Here is a 21,070-nt window from a genome sequence, read left to right on the forward strand (position 1 = left end):
AACTTCCTTTTAAACCTAGTCTTAACTGTAAAAGAATGCCTTTGTTACGGCTGCTCCTCTTCTTAACGGATGATACCACCTCACCACGCTCCTCAGAGCAGGAGTGACATACACGGCCACTGAAAGCTTGTAGACCACTGAGGTCAGAATCACTGCACATGGCAGACTGCATTAGTAGCCAATATGGTTCAATAAAAATAAAAAACTGTCAGTCCTCTCATGAGTTGGACTTGGTCATGGTGTGCGTTTTGCTTCTCGTTGGGTGTGCAAGTTGTTCAGACACATTGGCCCAGTAAAGATGAACAGAGACACATTTGTGTCCTGACAGGTTGGTTGGAACCTCTGGCAGAAGAAGATACAGAGATCTGGTACCAAATGCAGAAATTCTAATGTACCACATCCCTTAGCTAATGAGAAGCAGGCCTGGAACAGTGGGGAATGGTCTTCAAAAGGTCTCTCCTGTCCAACAGTCAAACTACTGTGCTGAGTTCATGCACGCTTTAACACTCCGCACACATTCGCTCAAGAGATCCAGTGATGTGCTGCCATGATTGGGCTGGCAAGGGGATTTTAGGTTAAAATAAGTCCTCATGGGCGCTGTGCCACACTACTGCTTTGACTAAATACATCAAAAGGGCTTAGTATGTAAAATCCTTTCCCCACATTGTATTAATACTATTGTAAATGAGGATAAACATTTAAGTACAATGTCACAAGTTTATCACTTGCTCTTGCAAAAAGATTTTTCATTATTTTTTAAAGCAGCAGTAAGTCATTTTAAGTTTACGACCATGCCTACTTACAGTAAATGTGTCATTTAATTGGAAACATATCTAGTAATGGGTTACAGTGGTTTTCTCTTGCAGAATAAGTGGCGAGGAATCGAATTAGCGGATTATGATGACTAAATAAAATTGATGACATTTATTTAGCAAATGCCTCTAAATATTCTTGTAAATTTTCATGGTTCATTGCACATATGTGGTTGGTTACCCACAGAAAATGAAGAAAACAAACAAGCATAATAAAATAAATATAGCTGCAAACAGTGACGATGGGCCCAAGCCCCGACGCCACCCCAGTGGCTTTAGGGAAACTGCAAGTTGGGCAAAATGCATTTAAAGCAGGTAAATAAAGGACTATGTGAAATTCAAACTGTCATATAAAACATAATATAAAATTTTAGTCCGTTTTATATAAAACATAATCTAAAAGACTAAAAATAGAAAAAAAGGAAAGAGAGAGAGGCAGAGTGAGATCAAAGGATCAGTTGAAGACAATTTACCAGTCAGTTGAGCCAGAAAATTCAACATTAAAAAAAAAATAAAAAATAAATAAATAAATAGTCTTTGATAATGTCTAAATATATATCTAAATGCAATAGCTAATAAAATTAATTATGTCTGAAAACTGTTCTCAGCAACAAGGCTTTTCTCAATCCTGTTTAAAAATAGGCCTATGCTACCCGCTAGTGGTTATATTATGCATTACATTTGATTTTATTTCTTTCAACCAAAAAGCACAAAATCTGCATATTTTTAACTTGCACATAATGCATTGTTAAAAAAAAATAAATAAAATGTGTTGTTTTTTACTTTTTATTTGTATTATTTTATATAGAAATAAATGGTGTATAATTTATTATTACAAGATACAAGACTCTTCCAGTTACTGGAACTGTCATTACTTTAATTCCTTGCCATGGCAACACTGATTAAGATATCCAAGCATGATAAGGGCCCCAAAAGTAAAAAACAAAACAAAAAAAAGATAAACAATAGGGCCATTCGCCCCTTACGGCTTGGGTCCTAGTAAGAAATCTCCACATACTCATGAGGACACATAAGTTACGTCATGGCATGACTAACGGATTGCTTCAGTGTAATTAGCCAAATAAGATTCCCTGAACACACAACATCTTCACCTTTTGCACTCAATGAACCTTTTTATTAGACTGTTTTTTTTTAAGTAGTGCTTCACTAATGTTGTTGTTGCTTTCATCCCTACAGAGCTTAACGGAGAAACACCATATGTCACTCTTGAAGTCATTCAGTTCTGTTCAGACTTTACTAGAAGCCTTTAAAATTCCTTCCAACTAAGTAAGAAGGATGATATTAAACACCTCAGCTAAATTCCATTTTATACAAGACAAAATGCTATTTAAAGGAACTTTGTTCCTTTGAATGTTATCTTTATATCACTTTATATTATTTTGTCGTCATACATTTTAAGAATGATGCTGAATGAAATAACCTGCCAATAATTGGCTTAGAACTAAAACTATGTTTTAAAAGGAAATTGTGATATTGGAAAAAATTCATAAGACTGAAAACCATTTTATTTTATTTTTATGAATTCTTTCTTTTTAATATAACCATACTTTGCTAAACACAGCTGTGTAATCTGACTGGGAAATTAGTACTTATTTAGCAATAAATACTTCTGTCTTCATTTTCAGAGCACTTCTTTGCTAGAACAAACATTATGGTCATGTTATAATTCATTAAACAACTGAAAATAAGTTTTTACATGCTTGCTTTCTTTTTTATTATGCTTTATACTGTTGTATAAACGGTGGGACAAACTTGTGGCTGGCATGTTAATTGTCTACAGAATGGGTATGAAAAGGTGACAAACAAATCTGCTTTGTAATTGCTCTAATTTATTAGTTTGCAGCAGGTGCCAGGCAGCTGTTAACTGAACAGAGGGAAAAGACATAATTAACTGTGATGTTAAGATTTAGAAAGTATTGTGTCATTTTCAACTCTGCCACATTCAACAAGCCAGGCATCTTTGAAGTGAATTCAAAGACGTGATTCAAGCTAAACAAGCAGCACTATCCAGCTCTCCTTACTGGGCATAAAATAATGATTGACGAGACACGTGGCCTTGAAAGGAGGAATAATATCACTTCCCAAATTTACATTTACGTATACAGCAGATGCTTTTATTAAAAGTATTAATTTATCACACAAGATCCACCAATACTTGCAATGCATCAATGGCAAGTGTCAAGAATAAGCAGAAGTAGTACAGAATTGTAAAACAAAAATAGTGATTAATGATAGCATTATTATTTTTTTTTGACTACAACAGCAAATAATAAACTATTCTTAGCTGAGAAGCAAAGGAATGCAGTTCAAACCCCTCAATAGCAAGTACTCCTGTACCACATAAACACAATGTAAGATACTGTAGAGTCAAAGGAGAAACTGCTTTTTAAATGTACTGTTACTTCATACACATCCAAGCAACCAAAGAAGCAGTCACCATTATGGAGGACCAAACCATAGGCTAATTAAACCTGAAAATTGAAATCAATGCATAATACAGTAACAGTAAAGAACTATCAATCTAATTATATTAGGGCCAACAAGAACTGCATTTCTGTTTTCCTCTAATTCAGTATTTACTTAGTGGTGTTCTCTATTCTATGGAAGTGATACTGAAAAGAAAAACCATTCATTATACACGGACATGCAAGTATTCATTATGTGAAATTTGCAATGATGTTTTAACTGCTGTGACAAAATCCAGACAGTTATTTTATTCAATCTAAAATATCACTTTCTCATCCAAACCCCTGAAATCGGTCATAATGCTCTTACAAATCATTACTCACATCAAACAGTATTGCCATAACACTGGATGTTCAAAATTGATGCTTGCAGAGCCAAGAGAGATTGGAAATTGCCATCATTAAGTATTCTTTGTGAAGCTGGTTTTTTGTCAGTTGTATGTATACATTTATTTATTCATTATAAGATGCAGATTATTCAGAATTATATAATATGTTTTCATAAACATTTGTCTTCATGTCAAATTTATTCAAACATACATATACAAACAACAATAAATAAGCTCCTCTCCAATTTTTTTTATTTTTATTTATTTTTATAAATTAATTTTATATACTAACAAACTGTTAGATTGATGTCTTTCCATGGTTGAAACACTGATTGAGCGAATACATGAGACATGATTCATCTCGGCAAGTTGTATTGTATCTTTAGCATTTATTCCAAAATAACTAAAGACAACAATATATTTTATTTGTGAACTGATATTCAACTGTTCTCAAATTATATTTGGATCTTCAGTCATCAAACTAAGTAAACACTAGTCACAGAGGTACCTTGAAGATGTACCTTCAATTTCACCAGTCTGAGTGCTCACTAAACCGCGGCCTCCCACTGTAACTTTACCCGTGGGTCGCTGTTGGACAGTTGGACAACTTTAGAAAAACAAATAATTAATACATTTTTTAATGTCATGTCTTGTAATATTTGCATTGCTTTATCTTTGTAATACTGATGTAACGATACTCCACACAGATAGATATTGTTAGGACCCGGATGCGGGGGGATTTATTTAAACACTTTTCCACCCCCATTTGATTGACAGCATATAATCAGCCCTGATCATCAGCTGTTTTTAAACAATGGCCTGATGGCCGATAGTGAACATAATTGCTTTTAACGGCCGATACGTCATCGGTGCATCCCAACTCATTATTGTTTCTTATATAATTGCCCCTTAAAAGAACTTGCCTGATTTTGGTCTGATGAAAAGGGCCTGATATACATCAAGCAAAATCGAAGAACAAATGAATATGTCATGTCATTTTGATCAAAATGTGGCCCCAAAAAAACTTGGAGCTCAATTCAGTGGTTTGAATCAGCTTGCCAGCACAAGCTTTCCAGAAAAAAATTGCGCTGGTTGTTAAACACCTTTGAACTGCCATTGGTCCATTTCAATTACGCAATAGGAGGGTGTGGCCTGATACATCACACATACAAAGTTTGGCGGTCAGTAAAAAAATGTTTTTTGAAAGAAATTAATATTATTATTCAGCAAGGACTCAACAAATTGGCTGAAAAGTGATAGTAAAGACATTTATGTTTCAAAACAAATATTTGAAATAAATGCTATTATTTTGAACTTTCTATTCAAAGAATCCTGAAAAAAATATATGATGGTTTCCATAATTATATTAAGCAGCACCACTGTTTTCATCATTGTTAATAAGAAATGTTTCTTGAGCAGCAAATCAGCATATTAGAATGATTTCTGAAGGATCATGTGACGTTGAAGAGTGAAAATTCAGCTTTGCCATCACAGGAATGCATTACAATTTAAAGGTGTTCAGTACATGGAAATGACATACAGTGAGTCTCAAACTCCATTGTTTCCTCCTTCTTATATAAATCTCATTTGTTTAAAAGACCTCCGAAGAACAGGCGAATCTCAACATAACACTGACTGTTACGTAACGGTCGGGGTGTACGATCCCAATATTTGCATATGCCAGCCCATGTTCCAAACATCATGAAAGACATTAGACAAGGCACGCCCCAAGGCTAACGAGCTCTTGGGGCGTGGAGCACCAGATTTAAAGGGCCACACACCCTGAATTGGCTCATTTCTAATTATGCCCCAAAATAGGCAGTTAAAAAAATGAATTAAAAAAAAAAATCTATGTGGTATTTTGAGCTGAAACCTTACAGACACATTCAGGGGACACCTTAGACTTATATTACGTCTTTTTAAAAAAAGTTCTAGGGCACCAATTAAATTAAAATAGAAAAGCTAGTTATTTTATACTAACATTATTGTATATATTACTTTTTTTTTTGATCAAATAAATGCAGCCTTTGTGAACAAAACATTTAAAAATCTTACTGACCCCAAACCCTTTGAAAGGCAATTTGAAATGCTAAAAATGTAGAAAAGGTGACCATAATGTGGCGCCAGGATGCACAATTTTTCTTTGTACATTGATGGAATACGTCTGGATGCGTACTTCTGTTACTGGGAACATAAATTTACAAAATAATGAACAATATAAAAGGATCATGGCATCTCACATTACCGACTGTTATTAAAGCACTGACGGAAGGACGCATCACTGAAGGACTAAAGCCGACCGCACTGCCATCTCGTCAGTCCAAACATTTACAAGCAAGTGCAAATCTGTGAGAAAACTCAGCTGAACTCTGAAGCCAGGAAATTCCACTGAAATGACAGTGGTTGAATCCAAACCACCAGACATGGACAGAGCTTCTCTACTGAGTACGGTGGGCGGACAGTACGTGGAGCCAGTCCTTACACACTCCACACATCTGCCAACGGCCTGCCGTTTAAGGAGACGAGACATCTTTAAATTACATGCGGCTAATTGGTTGTGACTTGTATTCCATATTTCAATAAAACTATTCTGGTCCTGGTCGAGTAAATGTCTATGATTATGGATTTACTAAATTAAAATGTTTAAATAAAGAGCAACTTGAAACCTGAAGACCAACAAACAAATGAAAATTGATTCAATGTAAAGCAATACTCCGGGTGAAACATAAGTTAAGCTCAATCAATTTGCATTTTTGGTATAATTATATTTATTTTGAAGTAAATTAAATTCTGCTTTTTACCTTAAAATGTGCTTTTAACCACTAATAATACAAGTGGCACAACAGGGAAGGGGAAGAAAAAACAAACAAAAAAAACACTATGAATCAGTTCAATGCAAGTAGCCTGTCGATAAAAAAGATGGTGCAAGACAAAAAAAAAACATCGGGGAAAAACATGCCACTAAAATAATAACTAAATAACAGAAAATGTTAAACAAAACACCTTATGCACTCATTACTGATTACAAAAATGACAAAAAAATAAAAAATAAAATCAAGTGATGTGTCACGCAGGGATATCTGGGAATCTTTTTTATTTATCGTTTTTCACCATTTAGTAATTCATAGTTTTTACTTGCCAAAAATCATCAATTTTACATTATTTTACAGAAAAAATGTGATGTTCAATCATGTACATTTATTTATTTTTTGCCATTTTTTTACAATGGGAATAAGGCTGATTTTGGATGTACTTGCAAATATAATGTCTCATCTGTAGCTCCAGGATTAACTAGCCTTGTACACCTCAGTTAAAACCCCCTCAGCCATATATATAAAAAACAAATTCCCCTCTTGTATTTCCAATAAGGTTTCCAAACCTCAGCTCCTTTAACTTTTCTTAATGTAAATAAATCTTTGAAATGTAAATGTGCACTCTCTCTCAGGGGTGTAGAGGAAAAGTGGTGCATAAAAAGACAACTCTGAGTTTCACCTATATAAAACACACCACAAAAACAAAATCTGTGTTCAGAAGTGCAACGTTTTTGGGCTTGTTGCAGTGAAAATATCTGATGATCCCCCACAGTGTTCTTGTTGGTCTCAGATCATATTTCCCAGCATTCCATAAAAGTTTATGGAATCTTGGCTTTTAGGCATGATGGCCCAATATGTAAGGTTGGTTCTTTTTAAACGGTTAAAACCACAGTCAACGGGAAACTTAAAGTCCTATTTTACTGTCCCTGTCAACACGATCATCATCACATTCAATTAATTTTAAGAGCGCACTAAAACCACAGCAATACAAATAGCCTGAGTGCTATAATGCTTTCAAGACATTTACATGGACATGAAAATGGATTTGACAGTCACTGAAGCGTTTGTTTAAAGGAACTTTTCGGAGTATTAAATAGCCAATAAAAATAACGTTACAGCAGTGATTTACAGCTCTGCAACAATACTGGTAACACAAAATCATCACAGAGAATCAAGAGACACCTGTGAAGTTCAGCATTTTACAAAAATTTAACAGGGCATGCAACAAGGGTTGTGAAAAGCCAGTAGACTCCATATAAATCACAAGAGGTGCCTGTTGTTGGATCTCATCTTGTTACAACACAATATATTATTTGTCAGATAAACTGTAACAATCACCAGACATGTTTACAAGTCTCAAACGCTGTATTCAAGTCAAGACTAAAGTCTTTTGTCCAAGTCAACTCACGTCTTATTTATTTCAAGGCCAAAACTATGTCAAGTCTTAATCCTTTTTCACGAGTCTCAAATATATTTACTTAAGTTTTCTCTGTGCTGAAGGTGCTGACTCTGTAACAGGACAATAAATTTAATATATTTCTTTAAAATTAGTAGTAGTAGTACGTAATTTACATACAAATTTGGCATTTATTTTATCCAAAGTCACTTAAATTGCATTCAAGATACTTTATTAGTTGATCAGTTTCCTAGGAATCGAACCCATGACCTTGGTGTTGCAAGTGCCACAGGTTTAAGCATTTTTTCCCCACTTTGTGTTGATTCACTTCAATGTTCGTAAGTCTCTCATTTGGAATCCAAATTTGGAGTGACTTGACTTGTCTGACTGAAGCCTCAGGGTTTGTGCCTGAGCAGTTGAGCAAAAATCCACTCTAAATAATATTTAATATTCAACCCTATATAAATAAATATATACATTTATATTATAAATAAACAGCAAAAATGTCAAAAACATTAAATTTAGATCTTTCTTAAAAGGAAAAAGACCTCTTACAGCACGATTTCAATAACTAGCATTATTAATGAAGTGATATTTATATGAACGACTTCCTGGTAAATGCAGAACCTTTAGCTTTCCATTTATGTCTAAAATCTTTATTGCACCCCGAAGCGAAGCAAACCAAACCATTCTAAATAAATTATCCTCTGCTTGACATAACTCAGTTACAATGTGAGACCATGAATTGGCTTTCACAGTAAACTGATCAATTTGTTCTCAATTTCTGGCCAACTTTTCTATTGTTAAACACAAACTTAACTGTTGCTGGTCCAGCCACACTGCACAAGTCAATAGTGCAGGAAAACCAAATTTTCTTTCATTCTTTTTGTTCCTAAAATGTGAATAACATACAGAGAAATGCATGAATCAATGCACTTATGATGATAGATAATGTAAACCAGTTGAGGTTTTTGTTAGGCAATCAAATACTGTTATACACCATCATAAACCCTTAATGATGACTTTAATTTTAAATATTCATCAAAACTAAACCACAAAGATGGACAAGAAAAACAAAATGTATTATACAAGAAGGAAATGGGCTAGAATAACGTTTTGGTCAGTGGGAAAAGGCTCTTGCAAGAGACAGTGAAGGCTAAACCCTAAACCATTTCATCATGTATTTAACATCTCAACCAAAACAAAATAGCCATGGGCAGCGGATGAAGAGTGCAGCAATTTTTTCATTATGTGCACACGTTTCTCTTAATTGCCTGATAAATTCAAAACAGTCACAGGCTTTAACTGGATATCAAAATATGTTCATCATATCCTCGTCTTTTTCTTATTTCCCCATAGACAAATCTCTCTCTCTCTCTTTCTTTATGATTTTAAGAAAATCTTAAGGTCAAAGGAACTGGATTTAAAGAGATAGTTACTCAAATGACAACTGTGGCATTTACTCACCCACATGTTGTTAGAAACGTTTTAGGGTGAATTATCCCTTTAATAACATACATTTCTAGAAATCTTAACACAAACTTTACTTTGTAAATTATCTGTAAAGTGACATAATATCTGTAAAATCAAGTTTGTGTTTCGTAAGAAAAAGAAAAAAAAAAATACCTTGAGTGGTTTCCAGGACCTACAACCAAGCCACATATTTCATAATCACAAGGCTGGACGTGCTTTACATTACTGGATCGAGTATAATGTGTTTATCTAAAGAGGAAAATAAGAAAAGAAAACGTGTTTTGGAAGTAGACACCAAGTTTCGACATGGAAAGTACAAAAAAAAAAAGCATGCTCAACTTCAGTATGTCTAACAGCAAAACATTCATTAAAATAATTTAAAATTAGTACTAAACATGATTAACTGAAAACATTGTTAGCCGAAAAAGTTGATCCCAAAATATGATGGTTTGACAGTGAACAAGTTCAGATGTAACTTTAGGTTAGTGTTGTTTTCATGTACTGTGGTAAAACTGCAGTAAACTTACCCAAAGTCGAAACACTGTTAGTCCACTGCTGCAGAAACGGACACTAGTGTGAAAGACTCATCCATCCTTCCCTCGGTGTGAAGACCAAACCCATAACCTTGAAATTGTTTCATCTCTTCCTCTAAAAAAGCGGCTGAAAGTTAAACATAACCGCCTTCTCGTTGTTAAGGCGTGTAAACCGGTAATGTAATATATAGGCTAAAACTGACAACTAGAGACAGACGCTCATCCTAAGGCTATCGTCGCTGTGCTCCATAAAAAAAGTGTGCCAATGACTTTTATTGGAAGAGACTTATTCTGTCGACTCATATTTACGCACAAAACTACGAAACAAGAACGTCCTTAATCTTTTATCCACACTTATTCCGGCTGACGTTTAAGAAATCACCATGGAAACATTGTCATTAGTGTTCGGTGTTACTGAACTTGTGGAGAAAATAATCTTTTTTCCTGCATGGGAGTTTACATAATGGTCAGTGGTAAAACCCTATTATAATAAATAAACTACATTACATGAAACAATTAAATTTAATATTTATTATAACTGATGTGTAGCGCAGAATACAAACAGCGCCATCTGCTGTGTATGGAAGGAACTGTGCAAAATTTATTCACAACAAGCATTTAAATGACATTTTAGAAAAGTTTATTTAATTATAGAAATGTTTCAAAAAGGTAATATTTGACGTTAACCAAATTACCCAATGGATGCTCTGTCATCACAAATGTCCAAAACATGTTTATGGAAACCAGATTAATAACGGGATGATCCTGTAAATAACGATCCACATAACACAGATGCGGCTTTGATAATTTACCATCCAACCAGTGTGCTATTAAAAATATCACAAACATAGAACGTGAACAATAAATGATTCAAAACGAAAAAAAATGTTGATTCCCTAATTTTTTCTAAAGGGAGCATAATAAAATTTAAATATACTGAAAAGGAAAGGTGAAGACATCTTCAACCTTAAATCCCCACCATGATTTTGAAGTCAAACTCTCATCACATTCTAGTACACAGGTACATATACACAAACAAATTGTGCATGAAAGATGTAAATTAATTATAAAGTGACTGGGATTTCAAGGGGAAAATACAGTGCAGCACATGGCTGTAAAGCAATATACTTTATAAGGCCTTGAGTGATGTACAGTGCTAATCACCAATATATCAGACCTTTCAAGCAAGCACATCGTCTCTTTTCTCTCCTGACACACACACACACTGATCCAAAGACATCTGAGAGGAAGACATTGTGTGGTGCACTATTCCTTGAATTCCAAGAACTGCTGAATCCTTTTTCTATGTTCTGATGAAATATTCACAGCACTGTAAACAAAGAAAATTAACAACATGATTGAGCGTAAACATGAACCACTGCACTGTAAAAAAAAAAAAAGGAAGATTGTGTATTTTATTAAATACAGCGTGTTCACATTTATCCTGTTTATGTTTCTCAGCGATATTACTGCAAAGAACGAAGTGACTTACTTCAAGTGCTCTCCAAAAGTGGTAGTTATCTTGTAGATGGCTGTCTTCAGAGCAGCCCTAAGTGCAAACCTTAGAGTTTTGTAGGTGGAATCGCCCATACTGCAGATAGTCCTCGCAGGTTTGCTGGAGGCATGTGGCAGTTTGAAGTGTCTATCAACAGCCTACAATTGATAAGTAAGATTAACCAAATAAATCAAGACTGTCCCCATTTTAATTCATAGGCTCATCCAAAAATGACTTGATTTACCTCTAACAAGACTACCAAGCAGCTAAGAATACTAGGTAATGTAGTCTGCACCACTCCAAACTGATCCTCGGAGAAAGAGGCTGCCACCAGATGGGATAGTCCTTAAAGAAAGAAATAACAAAAGACTAAATAAATCATTCAGACTAATAAGCATGTAAGATAGCATCTCTTAAAAATTTCTGACCTTGGAGAGCCCAGATATGAGCCTGGCTGTCAGCAAAAAGAGCTTGGCTAGAGGCTTCTGGAAGCTGTTCAATAGAAGAAACTTTTTACTATAGAACAAGCATGATTAAATGGAAGTTTGTTCGCCATGATATAAAAAAAAAAAAAAAAAAAAAAAAAAAGGTAATTGCGATTTTTTTCTCTCACAAGTCAGACTTTTTCAAACACAAACACAATTTTGAGTTATAAAGACAGAATTGTGATATAAAGTCACAATTGCGTGATATAGTCAGAATTGTGAGATGTAAAGTCAGAATTCCGTGATATAAAGTCACAATTGTGAGTTATAAAGTCAGAATTCCGTGATATAAAGTCACAATTGTGAGTTATAAAGTCAGAATTCCGTGATATAAAGTCACAATTGTGAGTTATAAAGTCAGAATTGAGTGAGTCAGAATTGTGAGGTGTAAAGTCAGAATTGCATGATTTAAAGTCACAATTGTGTGATATAAAGTCAGAATTTTGAGTTGTAGTCAGAGTCGTGAGTTATAAAGTCAGAATTGAGTGATATAAAGTCAGAATTGTGAGTTGTAAAGTCAGAATTGCGTGATATAGTCAGAATTGTGAGTTATAAAGTCAGAATTATGAGTTATAAAGTCAGAATTGCGTGATATAGTCACAATTGTGAGTTGTAGTCAGAGTCATGAGTTATAAAGTCAGAAGAGATAGGATTCCTTCTTCCCCGCCCCCAGGAACGACCATAAATAGCCCAATCAATGCCAAACCCCATAATATTTCTATTATTAACTACTCATGATATTACAGTGTTGACAGAAGCATATGAGGAGAGACGAAGGGAAAGAAGAGTAAAGGAAAATATCAAACACCCCCTAAAGTCAATGTAATTCTGAGATATAACTCCCCCTTATCTTCTTGTTGTATTTGATATTTCTGCATGTTTTGTTTTATTATGTAGTCTGTCTGTCTGTATATATATATATATATATTGTAGTCAGAATTGAGAGTTATAAAGTCACAATTGCGAGTATATATTCTGACTTTATAATACGCAATTCTGACTTGATGTCATGCAATTGCGAGTTTAAAAAAGTCAGAATTCTGAGAAAGTCGCACTTACCTTTTTTAATTTTTTTTATTTAGTGGCGGAAACAAGCTTCCATTTGATTCAGATAACTATACACAAAAGCTACCAAGAATAAATTTTAAAAAATAAATAAGATTTAAAATGCGAAAAGGCTTGTGCATTATAAATGTCAATTCCTTTATTTTTTAGTCTGAAATAAATTTCACAAGTGATCTGATGCATGCAAGAAAGTATATGTACTGTATATACACTGATCAAAATGGTTTGGAAGCCCTTCACCTGACAGTTCATTGTCTTGACTACACCCCAACATATGGACCCAGTTTATCTACAGTTGCTCTAATAATGGTATTATAATGGATATATAAAGATTAAGCTGATTTTGTATAAAGTAAAACTTTTAAAGCATAATGTGTAATATGCCATGGTTTTATTTATTTAAAACTGTGTGTAAACTGGGTCACTATAATCTAACACTACAGTCTTAGACAGAAACAGAACAAGAAGGACAGGGGAGACTAATGGTGTTAGTGCTAATTTAAACATGGGCAGGATCTAGACATGCATTAATGATTTCCTGTAACTAAAAATCTGTTGAGGGGGCATGCAACATGCTGCTGCACACAGATCTCCACATTCAAGTAATGCATGCTTAACCTTACCTTGTTAAATAAATACACTATCAGCACCCGCTTTGCCAAAAAGCTTTTAACCTGAGCAGAACAATTGAGAGTATGACAGGAACATGAGTTAACAGGTGTCTCTAGGCCATGTAACGGTATCACATTGTAACGTGAACTGTCTTTTTTTCCAGCAACCAAACTGGACACTCAAAAGCTTGTCTGTTTCAGTTCCTATGGATACACATGCTTGGAAACCAACAAAACACTAAGAAATAATAAAGGCTTAATTTACAGGTCAGGTGGGATTAGATGGAGATGCTACCTGCTCTCTCCTGTTCTGCAGCCACTGGGCCAGGAAGCTGGGTTTCTGATTGGCTGCCGGAGGACTAGAAACAGTGGCGGGGGAGGCCGGAGGACTACCATTGGTTTGTGACTCTGAAGTGAAAATAAAGAAATAGGCTAAGTTATATTACAGTATGATAGAGAGTTGTTGTCCCAAGTGTGTACATTTTTTTTGGCTTCTCACAAAGAGTCCATACATCTTTATAATAAAATTATTATAAAATCCTTTCTAATATATTTTTTCATTATGTAAAAAAATAAATGGATAATTTTAAAATACATTTTCAGTTAAAACATTTTTTAAATAAAAATTACTCAAATAATTGAGCAAATAATTTCATATGAATTAAATTATTTTTTAACAAAAAAAAAAAAAAAAACTATTTTTAATGATCTATTATTTAACAATGAAAACAATAGAAAGTTATTTTTATTTTTAAATACTAAATAATTAAATAAAGGTATACATATGATTTTATTCATATGGAATTACATGTTTTTAAAATTCATTGTTATAGTTTTAATCAATCTGCTTCACCTGTGGAGGCACTCCAAAGTTTGGGACCCCTCCTCATGACGTGGGGGCTTTGTACAGTACCAAACCAGGGAGACTGGGGTTCCTGTTGGCCAACCAGACGTCGAATAGCAGGGGAAGAGAAAGGGCTATCCGCATCTGAGGTGAAAGGAGCTGTGAAAGGAGCTGTCAGAGAGCTATGCACACCACCCACCGATGACTTGAAGACTGAACCCGGGGTCCTTAGTGGGACACTAAGTCGGGGAGTCTCAGGAATGTCCTCTGTTCCTGACATCACTACAGATATAAGAAAAAAATAAAATCACCCTCTCTGGCAGCTTGATTGCTCTAGTATATTACCAAGGGCAGTGCTGGACTTAACTGTTCAGTTTTGCCCTTGCTGGATGCCATCCAAGCGGCCTTACCTGAGCTGCTTGAAGAGACTGATCTGGTGTCACTGCTGGCAGATTGAGATTTAACTCGGCCATTAGAGGCAACCGCATCCTGATGAGCCACCAGTCTGTGTGTCAGCTCACTCAGCAAAGACAGACATTCTTTACTGATGGCATTCCAGTTATGAGGGTGACCACCTACATGTACAGGTTACATTAGTTTACCAGGGAAGAAAAGGACTGAGTTTCATGTTTTTTTTAAAGTTTTCAGTTTGTACCTGGCTGACTCAGACTGAAGACTTCCAGTCTACGTGAGAGAGAATGTTGCGATAACAAAGCCAGGTCTTGCAGAGCCAAAAACTGTGAAACAGTCAATTAATTAGTTAAGGATCTATAACATCTGCAAACAAGCATCAATAATGGCATTTAGGATTCGTTTTGACCATGAATTTTGACCAAATTCAAAACCAATAACCAATTCGATAGCAAATTTTTTAAATAATAATTTTACAGAGGTTGTACTCACAAAAAGAAATATTCAACAGATAATTATAGTTAGCAAAAAAAAAAAAAAAAAATTACATTCACTATGGAAATTCCCATAACAATGTTATTAATTTCCATAAGCCTATAAATCATGATTTGAGAATTCTCTGACCATGGAAACTAAGTGTTTCTTAAAATGAAGGAAGAAAACTAAACTGACCTTCATGACTAAAGTGTTCTTCTCAGCCAAAACTTTGGGCAGACATTGCTCTGCATCCTCAGTAAATGTGGACTGCACTGGAAAACTGTAGGCCTGAAGATGCACGACAAGCCATCAGAATCATTTTCAAAACGGGTACTAGAGTAAAACAAATTGCTTTCATATATCCTAGAATTGAACCTTCACATTCAAGTACCTCTGTGACATAAATCCTGAAGAGAAGCACAGTGAGGTACCAGGTTAGGTATAGGAAAGTGCCACTGATCGCCAGGTGGTACAGGAGGGAGAAGTCTATAAGTCCAGTCAATGAATCCAGTGGTTGGAGAGAACTGTAAAGTAGCAAAAGGGATATAAAGAATCATGAATATTCATGAATATATTTTACTTTAGACCATATTAATTAACTATTAAATATTCCAAATCTGACCTGTCTATCTGTAAATTAAGTGTGCTGGAGATCCAGGTCTTAGGAACATACCCTGAGGAAGTGAAAACAACATTTAAAAGAGATTCTAACAGGAAAATAGACGAACTTTAGAGGATGCATCTCTGATCATCATTGTAACTTACCAAAAAAGAAATAGAGAGCAGCAAAATTCCTGGCCGAATATAAGGATTGAATAACACTGCACTTCACCACCGCTGGTAGACAGCCCTTGAACCGTGGATATTTGTATTGCTTCACCACCAATGTGGGAGGGACAAAGCAGTTTTGCATTGATAACTTATTAATCAAAGCATTAATGATTCAGTTAATTCTCATTCAATCCTTCTACAAGACTTTTGCAACAATCAAATATTGAATATGAGATAGTAGAAATAGTGGTGGACTGATATACCTAAGGACAAAATATTGGCTAATATTTGATTTTTTTAAATTACCAGCATTGGCCATAAAGTTTTTCTGTTTGGCCGGTGAGAAGCAGGACTTTTATTTTGACAGTGTTTTGAACCTAGCACCCTTCTTCTCCATCATTAATTTAGAGTTGTTGATTAAGAGTTCTGTCTCAAAGACAAATAATTTTTCCATTGACTATAGCAAAAACACATTTATATAATTTAAACAAGTATTTGAATATCTGATAAATAATAATTAAACTACACTAACAAAAAAAATAAATTATAATATATATATTTTAATCACGTTATCAAAATATTTATATATTTCTAAATATTTTACTAAATATTATGTAAAATAAATATAAATTTAATGGCAGCAATTGTTATGCATGTTATTTACAATCTTTAAATTAAAAAGTCTGATATATTTTATATCGGCCACCCTGCTCTCTAAGATATTGGCATGGGCCATCAAAAAAATCCACATCAGAAGACCACTACGCATGACATTTAGCAACTGATCTGAATAGCCAAATACTTACTTGTATAGGTTGAAAGGACACATAGTACATATTCTGAACCACTCCCAAAAAACTATGACTGTATCCCATGAAGGCCCCAGCCAGGAGAAGAAAGAGATGATACTCATTCAGACAGGTCATGAATTCACCGCTAGAAAAGCCAACATAAAATAAAAGACAGTTATTGGTTACAAAAAGATTTGTCCTTAAAAACCAATCACAGACAGAGAATGCATTTCATTTGCATTGTAGAGGTGCACTTGGCCTATATTAGAGTAAGAATGCCCTCCTGGTAATTTTGAGATAGGATTACTCACAGTGTTAATTAAAACAACTTAGGATAACTGTATGCAAGTCAATCACTTCGTCTGGGGACGAAAGAACTGCAGCACCTAGAATGCAATTACTGAAACATGATCCTCCGAGAATGTCGACGGATCATTGTATGTGGGACGAACAGAATCAGGTCATAACCCACCTCTCACTTTGCCTGCAGGGAGTTCCTAGAGTGCTGTAACGTCCACCGATGGTAACGGACGCACACCACATTACCAGCATGCCCATGGTGCAGTAGACCAAAGAATGGACACACTGTCGCGGGTGGAGCACTGTCCCCAGAAGGGCCACACGTGAACACGGAATGGAAGGAACCACTTAGAAAAACACAAAAAGTGAAATAAATAATCAGCATAATGTGTAATTCAGTGCAAAAATTGCAAGTTAAATGATTTTGCAGAACAATGAAAGACAAATCTAGTTAGTTTACTCACAAGTGTAGAACTCCAGGTTGAAAAAGCCAGTCATCAGAACCACTCCACACAGCACGACAAGGGAAAAGATGGTGCTTGGGGCCGTAAGAAGACTTGTGCATTCTGAAAGCAATGTTTGAGATGCTGACTAAAGGGCAATTCAGATATTAACCATAAAGCCAAAAAAATAAGGCCTCTACAATACATGCCTTCTGTCATCTGACAGAAAGTTCATAAATTGTACACCTTAAAAGGAACACTCCACTTTTTTTGAGAATAGGCTCATTTTCCAACTCCCCTAGAGTTAAACAGTTGAGTTTTACCATTTTCAAATCCATTCAGCTGATCTCCGGGTCTGGCGGTACCACTTTTAGCATAGCTTAGCATAGTTCATTGAATCTAATTAGACCATTAGCATCATCCTCAAAAATGACCAGAGAGTTTCAATATTTTTCCCATTTAAAACTTGACTCTTCTGTAGTTACATCATGTACTAAGACCGACGGAAAATAAAAAGTTGTGATTTTCTAGGCCGATATGGCTAGGAACTATACTCTCATTCTGGTGTAATAATAAAGGAACTGCAGCAGGCGCAATGATGTCACACACCGCCTGTGACCCCCTGCTTGCACAGGGAGCGTGCCTTGCAACCATGGAGACATTTGTGAGAGGTGCTGCGTATTATGATTGCACCTGCTGCACCTATGGTACGGCAGCAAAGTTCCTTGATTATTACGCCGGAAGGTTAATGATAATGTTTGTAATAGTTCAAGATGAAAACTTACTGGACTGAAGCAACTTAGGTTTACTTGATTATCCATACATCATTGTTTAGAAAAATCATGTTAAAATGTATGTATGGATATGATATAGCTTTTAAGGAAGGTTTATTTGTACATCTCACAATCATCATTGTATCTGCCACCCAAAAAAAAAAAAAAAAAAAAAAACAAAAAAACACTACAGAGCTTTGATCATAAAACTAAGCATTTAAATATCATCTTACTAAAACATTATTGGGAGATATAGAGTGACAACTGATATTCATAAAAAAAAAAAATATATATATATATATAAATAAATTACCTGATTACATAATTCGAATGTTGAAAAACAAGCAATCTGTAAAGCTGTTCTGAAGCGACGTATTGTAAATAGCACTATACAAATAAATGTGAATTGAATGTGATTATTTTTTCAGTTTGGACAGTTTATTTCCTCCTCCAGTGTACCAACAATATGGGATATAAAAGCCTGTTTGAACAAATATAATACAAAACATAAAACAAATATGCATTAAAAAAACTATTTTCCAGACTATTATTTCATATGCACGGCTTTACAAGGTTTAGCACATGATGTATGATGTCCCTTAAAGGATTAGTTCACTTTCAAATTAAAATTTCCTAATAATTTACTCACCCCCATGTCATTCAAGATGTTCATATCTTTCTTTCTTCAGTCGAAAAGAAATTAAGGTTTTCGATGAAAACATTCCAGGATTATTCTCCTTATAGTAGACTTCAATGGAGCCCAAACAGTTGAAGATCAAAATTACAGTTTACAGCGATCCCAGATGAGAAATAAGGGTCTTATCTATAGAAACCATCACTCATTTTCTAAAAAAAATTACAAATTTAATGCATTTTAACCATAAATGCTCATCTTGAACTAGCTCTCTTCTTATTTGAATTCCAGCAGTATAGACACTGCTAAGTGTATTAATGCCCTCCACAAGTCAAAGTTTGAACTAAATTGTCATATACAATATGCTAGTGCAAGTATATAACAGTTAGTTCAAACTTTGACCTGTGTAGGGCAGTAATACACTTAGCAGTGTCTGCCAGAATTCTAATAGAGAAGAAGAAGAGAGCTAGTTCAAGGCTGCGTTCCAGTTCGTTTTTTAAATGCCCTTCCCTCGCTAACTTCACTCTGTCTCGTTGACTCGGATGTAAGTCATTGCTTACGTTGCACGAGTGCCCACTACTGGCGGAACCCTTGCAATGGGCTGAACTGGAACGTCCAAAGCCCTTGATCACTTGGAATTCGCAATGGAGATGATTTTTTATTTATTTTGTCCCCTTAAAAAATTGTTTAATACAGCATTCTATATGTATATATGTGTGTTTTAAATGAGAAAAATCCTGGAATGTTTTCATCAAAAACCTTAATTCCTTTTCTACTGAAGAAAGAAAGACATGAACATCTTGGATGACATGAGAGTGAGTAAATTATCAGGAAATTTTAATTTGAAAGTGAACTAATCCTTTAAGGTCAGAACTACTGCTTATATAAATAATGGATTCACACTCCAGCACTTCTCGGTATCAGTAACTTCTGTGAGACAGTCTTGCTCTCTTCCTCACCTGAAATCCATTGGATGGGGTGAAACAGGTTGAATCTACTCAAGAGCACAAAGACTGCCGTTGTCACGGGCAAGAGAAGCACTGACCATGCGATACTCGACACCGCCCTCCATATTACAACCTGAAAATAAACAAGATGAGAATTTGGTCTAGTACAGGGACATTTCATACACCTTTGCTTGTAAGCCTGTCGCAAATACAATCTTTCTTCAATTATAAATTTAAAAGTTAACACATATAACTAATATAAATTAATACTGTATTAAGTTATCATAAACACACACGAAAGCGCACAAAACATGTCGCTATAACAATGAAGTTCAGATGTCACTGTCGACTTAATACTAACTTTCTAGTTGGTTGGTTACCGTCTAGTTCTTTAAACACGGTTTATATTTAACCAGTCCTTACCTTTTTTATAAACCAACAATTCTGTTTTAGCGAAAACATTTTGTCACGCTTCAGTTGTGCATCACTTGAGTAAAATCCATATCAACATGGCAAAAGTGAAGATAGTACCCGCGCCACACATTCGAAGGACCTCATAAGGACCGCTGCGAGTGCGTCTGACTTACTGCCTGAGTACAATCACACTTAAAGCGATAGTTCACCCCAAAATTGAAATTGTGTCATTATTTACTCACCCTCGTGTAGTTCCAGAACTGTATATGACTTACTTTCTTCTGTGGAACATAAAAGAAGATATTCTGAGAAATGTCTGAGAAATGCGTCCATCGCCCATAATGGAAGTCAACGGTTTTCAAAGTTCAAAATATCTTCTTTTGTGTTCTGCAGAGAAATAAATAAGTTATAACTTACAGGTTTGGGAACAACATGAGGGAGAGTAAACGATGACATAATTTACATTTTTGGGTAACGTAGATTATCACTTTAAACAGTCATTTTTATAGCCATTCTTTTACTTGAAATATAAATTAATATAACGTTAATAGTCTTATTTTTTATCATAAATGAATGACATGATATAGATTAATGAATTGTAGGCATATCAATTGCATTACCCTAATTAAAGAGAGAGGAAATGAAAATAAATACATTTTATATTTAATGTTACACAGTAATACACGTTTTGTGGGCATTACATCAAACAGCAGTCTAAAAAATGTAATAATGAGCCAATACATAAGAAATAACTATGGTGATTACAA

At 34.9% G+C, this 21,070-nt stretch overlaps 1 protein-coding gene across 3 annotated transcripts; it reads right to left on the bottom strand.

Annotated features, from left to right (window-relative positions):
- Window positions 1–10,397: 10,397 nt before the first annotated feature.
- Window positions 10,398–20,451, bottom strand: ndc1 (NDC1 transmembrane nucleoporin). 3 transcript variants are annotated; one of them, XM_067362516.1, is made up of 18 exons: window positions 20,313–20,451; window positions 19,902–20,022; window positions 17,557–17,658; window positions 17,265–17,439; window positions 16,808–16,937; window positions 15,996–16,104; window positions 15,853–15,904; window positions 15,622–15,754; window positions 15,426–15,518; window positions 14,998–15,079; window positions 14,753–14,917; window positions 14,352–14,624; window positions 13,794–13,906; window positions 13,511–13,561; window positions 11,766–11,829; window positions 11,582–11,682; window positions 11,335–11,495; window positions 10,398–11,172 (listed from the first exon to the last, which is right to left on the bottom strand). In XM_067362516.1, the coding sequence occupies exons 1-18, from the start codon at window positions 20,349–20,351 to the stop codon at window positions 11,109–11,111; spliced, it is 2,028 nt and encodes a 675-aa protein (XP_067218617.1). In that variant the 5' UTR covers window positions 20,352–20,451; the 3' UTR covers window positions 10,398–11,108. The 3 variants fall into 3 exon arrangements, with proteins under 3 accessions (XP_067218617.1, XP_067218618.1, XP_067218619.1); XM_067362517.1 differs by lacking the exon at window positions 13,511–13,561; XM_067362518.1 differs by lacking the exons at window positions 19,902–20,022; window positions 20,313–20,451 and adding an exon at window positions 18,622–18,758.
- Window positions 20,452–21,070: the final 619 nt, after the last annotated feature.

This window comes from Chanodichthys erythropterus, chromosome 16 (genome assembly GCF_024489055.1).
Source record: "Chanodichthys erythropterus isolate Z2021 chromosome 16, ASM2448905v1, whole genome shotgun sequence".
Taxonomy (NCBI): domain Eukaryota; kingdom Metazoa; phylum Chordata; class Actinopteri; order Cypriniformes; family Xenocyprididae; genus Chanodichthys; species Chanodichthys erythropterus.